The sequence below is a fragment of the Trifolium pratense genome, linkage group LG4 (genome assembly GCF_020283565.1).
Source record: "Trifolium pratense cultivar HEN17-A07 linkage group LG4, ARS_RC_1.1, whole genome shotgun sequence".
NCBI lineage: Eukaryota > Viridiplantae > Streptophyta > Magnoliopsida > Fabales > Fabaceae > Trifolium > Trifolium pratense.
In genome coordinates this window covers 25,311,494-25,316,898 of record NC_060062.1, presented here as the reverse complement: position 1 = coordinate 25,316,898, position 5,405 = coordinate 25,311,494, and the positions used below count along the sequence as shown (strand labels likewise).

The window sequence follows — 5,405 nt, the reverse complement described above, 5'->3', positions numbered from 1 at the left end:
GAATTTAATAGAGTGGTCTAAAAAAGCACAAAAGAAAGTAATTTAAAGATTATTTCCTTTCTCCAGACCTAAGTGCTTAGCAGAAAAAACAAGGTTTGTTCTAATTCAGCCAAGAGAAAAAGCTTCCCATTCATGCCGTAGTACTATACGAGCGAACAGCCTAATATTATCAAGTTAAGTTAGCAAGGATTCTAATAACTAGGACAATGCAGTACAGACCAACAAACCAAATAGTTGGGTTGAAGTGGATAACGAGTTTCAGTAAAGATTGAATCATTTGGGATTGATTAAACAATTTTTTGGCCGAACTTAATTTACCTCGGCCAAACTCCGGATTATTAGGATCCTCGTTCCCTGGAAACCGGAGAATTAACAAACACAAAAAACAGCAAACATCAGTTTAATAGTAGCATACCTTTGCCATGAATTGCCAAGGCTTGCTTTAATTTGCTATCCAAGCTTATCTAACAATGGTTACAACAAACTATGGAATGGATTCAATATTTGAACTGCTAATAATGATGGATAAATAATAACTTTATAATACAAGATACACTTCCCATCAGATTGCAAGCCTATAAACAAGAATTGAAAATTCTAGCAATCTACATACATAAATGGTGAACTGATTTGACTTCAAGATGCGGCATTTGATACCTTCAGATGCTAAAGAAATAAATTGGTGCTATACAAAAAATCTATATCATCCCATCAGCATCTACACTTTCCAGCAATATAACTAAGAATTTCACCCAAAAATTAAAAGAGCCTAGCGGCAAACAATTTTAATCCTACACTGTCCAACTGGAAGCTGGAATCCCTTGCTTCTGGAACCAATCAGTCATGTGGAATTTTTCATAGAGCAAAGGTCTTACATCATTCTGCTCAGAGAGTTGCTTGAGAAGTGGAAGAATGACATCTAGAAGCTGATAAAACATGTAAATACAGGAGATGGTGAGTAAATCATAGGAATACTAGATGGATGATTTTATTTTATGTGAGCAAATGTGAATTATAATTTTCAATTAACAGATTTGTGTACCTGGGTGTCATGTGGATGCCCAGCAGAAAATGGAATACATGGAATTCCATTAACTGGTTGCAATACAAAGCTGAAGGGATTGTTGTCTACAATAACAATGCGGTCTAGATCCTTTGATATGCAAGTGAGATCCTTCACATGTTCCCTATATTCCCTGCAAGCATACAGTATTTATAAGAATGGCAATTTGTCCAACAGACTCTACTCCGATCTTCATGCTCAAAAACATAGACAACAATATAATTCTATAAAGTATAAAGTACCAGAAAGGTTTCATATTACTGATAACACGGTGTCAAGATTATCAACAAAAAAAAGTGTAAAATATAAACTACATAGAAACTCCATGCTTCCTGATTCGTTTCTAAGGGCTTCTGGTACTAATCAAAGACATTTTGCTAGAAAATCAAAAGTGTGTAAACCATTAGAACTTTGAAGATACAGTATTACAAAAGCCTCTAAAAAGTGTTTTTTAAATGGACAAAAATGAAGGTTATTGAAACAGTTTTGAATGAACAAAAAAAAAGTATATATAACACAACTATAAATGTCTAAGTATAATATAAACATAAATGTATCAGTAAATGTGAAAAGAAAGATTGAATAAGACATTTATAAATAACTAAGGAGAGCCATTGCAGCATGGTTCCTCTATTGCAACACGTGATTTCCATTCATTGCAGCAGTTAAATTTAGTTAAGGTTCATTCAATCGGATAAAGCCAACTGATATAATATGAATGGGATGTAAATGTAATTGCTCCAAATATTAGTGTCTCTGGGTGTTCTATTAGTGCTGCCAAGATGCAGTGAATTCAACTCCAACTTATAAAGAAAACAAGGATAGAATATGATGAATATAGGAACAGCTATCAGCAAAAAATAATTCAGATATATTTCCCCAACAATCAGCAACGAATGACTAGAAAGAGATACTCTCTCCGCCCCATAATGAGTGACACATTTTACACATATCAAGTATTGGTGTATTCATCGTTATCATAAATGCAAAGCGAAGGATATTGACTTTTGAGTGATGCAAGTAGTATTACTAAAAGGTACAATTGGAAAGAAGAAAAAGTTATGAATGTTGCATTGAAAATCAAAAGGGTCATTCATTTTGGGACAAATTTCTTTTGCAAATGGATCACTCATTGTGGGATGGAGGGAGTAATTACAGAAATACATAGTACTGGAAGAGAAACAAGGAAGAAGCACCTACGTGCTAATTGTTGAAGGCCGATAAAGTCTATGACTGAACAGATTTTCCTTGTCGATTATGTCAACCAGGGGTCTAGCGTAGCCTGTAAAATATAACACATACCATTCAGAAATATTAAACAGAATTTCAACAAACAAAAAAATGCAACAGTGAAGCTTAGTATTTTGAGGAAACCTTCAAGACCAGCAGTAAACAGCACCAAGTCAGCAAATTTGCTAAGTTTCAATAAGAATTCCTTCAACCCAGGGCGTTCAAAGACTGTAACATAATTGATTTTTGGTTTGCCTTCTCCTTCCTTGAAAATCCAACATGCTCAAGTGAGGATATAAGATTCTAGTTCGGGATAAGCAATTAGGCACGTGTAACATACCTTGTCAGAAGATACACATTCCAGGTCAAACCAATTCAAACCAGCTTCGATTGCTTGAGAACGTAGTGCGGCTGGCAAACTTGATGTCTCATATGCACATACTAGTGTTTCATCCAAGTCAAGCACCACCTGCAAGTACACACATAAGATCAAAAACTACATTAGCAACATGAAAATTGTGATAAAATTTGGAGAGGATCTAAGGTCAGGAGGAAGTGAAAAAAGAAAACATTGTAACTATGACATCATTTACAATCTTATAAGTTATAACAGTCTCTTCTTTGTAATTATGAAATCATTTGCAACCTTATAATGGTTTTTCCTTTCTCACTTTCTGACAGAGTATTTTCAACTGGCATGTCTGCCCTTCTATTCACAGATTCACTTAAAATTTATTCATTCATTCAAATAATAAAACTATAAACTCTGGCAAATCATATTTGACAAGGAACACTCTGATTTCAACCATAAAGTGAGCACTAAAATACTAAATAGTAGCATATCGTGTAAGCCAAATATGAGTTTTTGCAAGTTTGTGCCAAAGATTAAAAATCGAGATGCATAAATTAAAACAACACTGCAGCTCAATGAGAAAAGTTGCACAAACACATAATCATTTGTTACTAACAAACTAAAGAACCAGAGCAGGACACAAAAAAGTAAGAACAAAATTATATCTATCATATGACGCCAAGACATAATGGTTTTTTAGCTTCAAGAAGAAAACAAAAATGCTCAACTCAATGAGGTAGGTAAGCAACATGAATCAATCATGTTTTAAATGTCACAAAACATTATAATGCATTTTCATTCATCTCAAATGATTCCAAAACCCTTTAAGATGATAGAAGTCAACCACTTTCCGAATTCAACCAGCCAACACACCATACCACACCAAACCTACTATCTTAACACACACACACACACACTCAGAAAATTGACTTGCAAACACACAACAAAGCCAATAAGGAATACAAGAAGCAAACAAAAAAAACAAAAAAAAAAAGAAGCAACAAATCTTTGCAGCACACAATGAAGTTTTAGTTCTTCATCATTAACTACATAAATGCAAAATAGCAAAGCATATTTCACTTATGAATCACCGACACGGACACCAGACACAACATTAACGCAAGTTGGAAACCAAAAATGACACTAACACACACTGACACGTGTTCGGACACCAGAAAAACCTTCAATTAAAATGTGTCAAACACATAAAATTTCCATGTCGGACACCAGACACAACACGACACTAACACAGACACGTCAGACACCAGACAGACTTTCAATCCAAAGTGTTTACCCTTAACGGTTGTAATATAAGCCAATCACATGAAATTTCCATGTTTTCTTATATTATAACATACTCATAGTGTTTCTATTTTCTCTTTGAAACCCTACTCATATCAAAACCAAAAACAATTCACCTTAGAAATTCAAAATTCCAAATACTTGAAAAATATAGCTAACAAACTTTAAGAAAAAACAATAACAACAACAAAAATCTCAAATTCGCACAATCATAAATAAACATAAAAATAAATAAATAAAAAACAATCAGTAGTTGATTATGATAAACTCTGATTAAAAATTAATAATACCGTGAGTTTTTGGAAAGGGCGGTGGTGATCGGCGACGTTATAACCGGCTGTGATTTCAACGGCGGAAGGCGGAGGCGGTTGAGAATCGTATTCTTGAAGCTCAACAGAAGGAAGAGGTTTGAAAGAAGAAGTTGAAGAAGAAGACGAAGAAGAAGATGAAGAAGACGAAGAGAGTAAAGGATAGTGACCGAGACTTCTTATAATCTGAGAAAAGATCTGAAAGAAAAAAGCTAACCAGCTTAAAAGTGATTTCCAAACTTGTTGAGTTCTCGGCGGCGAGTACACCTCCGACTGAGTCAACTCGCCCATAACCATAAAATTATAGAATAGATTAAGATAAATTAGATTATATTAGATAGGTTAATTAACGTTAATATAACAGATACAGAAACGATGATGATGATGATGATGATGATGAAGAAACGATGGCGTTTAGAATCCCGATGTGTGAATATGCGAAATTCAGAGAGAAGTGGTGAATGGTGATGGTGGGTACTTCGACGAGAGATGTGAAAAGGAAAGAGAGGGAGAATGGGAATGGGTAATATTGTTACGCGTGGTGTGGTGGCGCGTGTGATCAGATGATGTAGTCCTAGTCAATATTGGATGGAGTTGCCAGTTCGGATCTATCTCTAGGGCGGCTATATTGGTGGAATCAATGGAGAGCCGTTGGATCGAACTTTAAATAATCCAAATCATTCAAAATAGGTTTTGTGTAAGACCATGTACAATGGTCACAAACTTTCAACGGTATTTTTTCATTTCCCAACCCTCCACATCATTTTCTCTTTTTTCCACCTAATTATTCAACACACATTGAACTTTTATCCTCTCCAATAGTTTTTTCATTCAACACTCTACCCCACCGTTTTCTCTATCTCATCACTTTTTATTTCATATTCTTATTTAAATTTATATTTTTGTTTTTATGATTAAATAAAGGGTTTGTTAACATGTGCATATAGGGCACATGATAAGGTATCTTAATATAGAAATTTAATATTTAATGATACAAGACATTTAATGCTTGAAAAGTTAAAATACACAAATTCTAAGACATAATTTCTATTTTTACTACCTTAACATGTGTCATATATGCACATGTTAACATTAGCCTTAAATAAAATTACAATTATCGATTAAAATTAAATTAAAATAATTAACACTT

The 5,405-nt window shown here is 34.0% G+C and overlaps 1 protein-coding gene across 1 annotated transcript; it reads right to left on the bottom strand.

The window, feature by feature from the left end:
• Positions 1-395: 395 nt before the first annotated feature.
• On the bottom strand, positions 396-4,836 carry LOC123924135 (carboxy-terminal domain RNA polymerase II polypeptide A small phosphatase 1-like). Its single transcript, XM_045976913.1, has 6 exons — positions 4,238-4,836; positions 2,634-2,762; positions 2,438-2,558; positions 2,264-2,345; positions 1,043-1,196; positions 396-926 (listed from the first exon to the last, which is right to left on the bottom strand). The coding sequence occupies exons 1-6, from the start codon at positions 4,550-4,552 to the stop codon at positions 792-794; spliced, it is 936 nt and encodes a 311-aa protein (XP_045832869.1). The 5' UTR covers positions 4,553-4,836; the 3' UTR covers positions 396-791.
• Between the last annotated feature and the right edge of the window lie 569 nt (positions 4,837-5,405).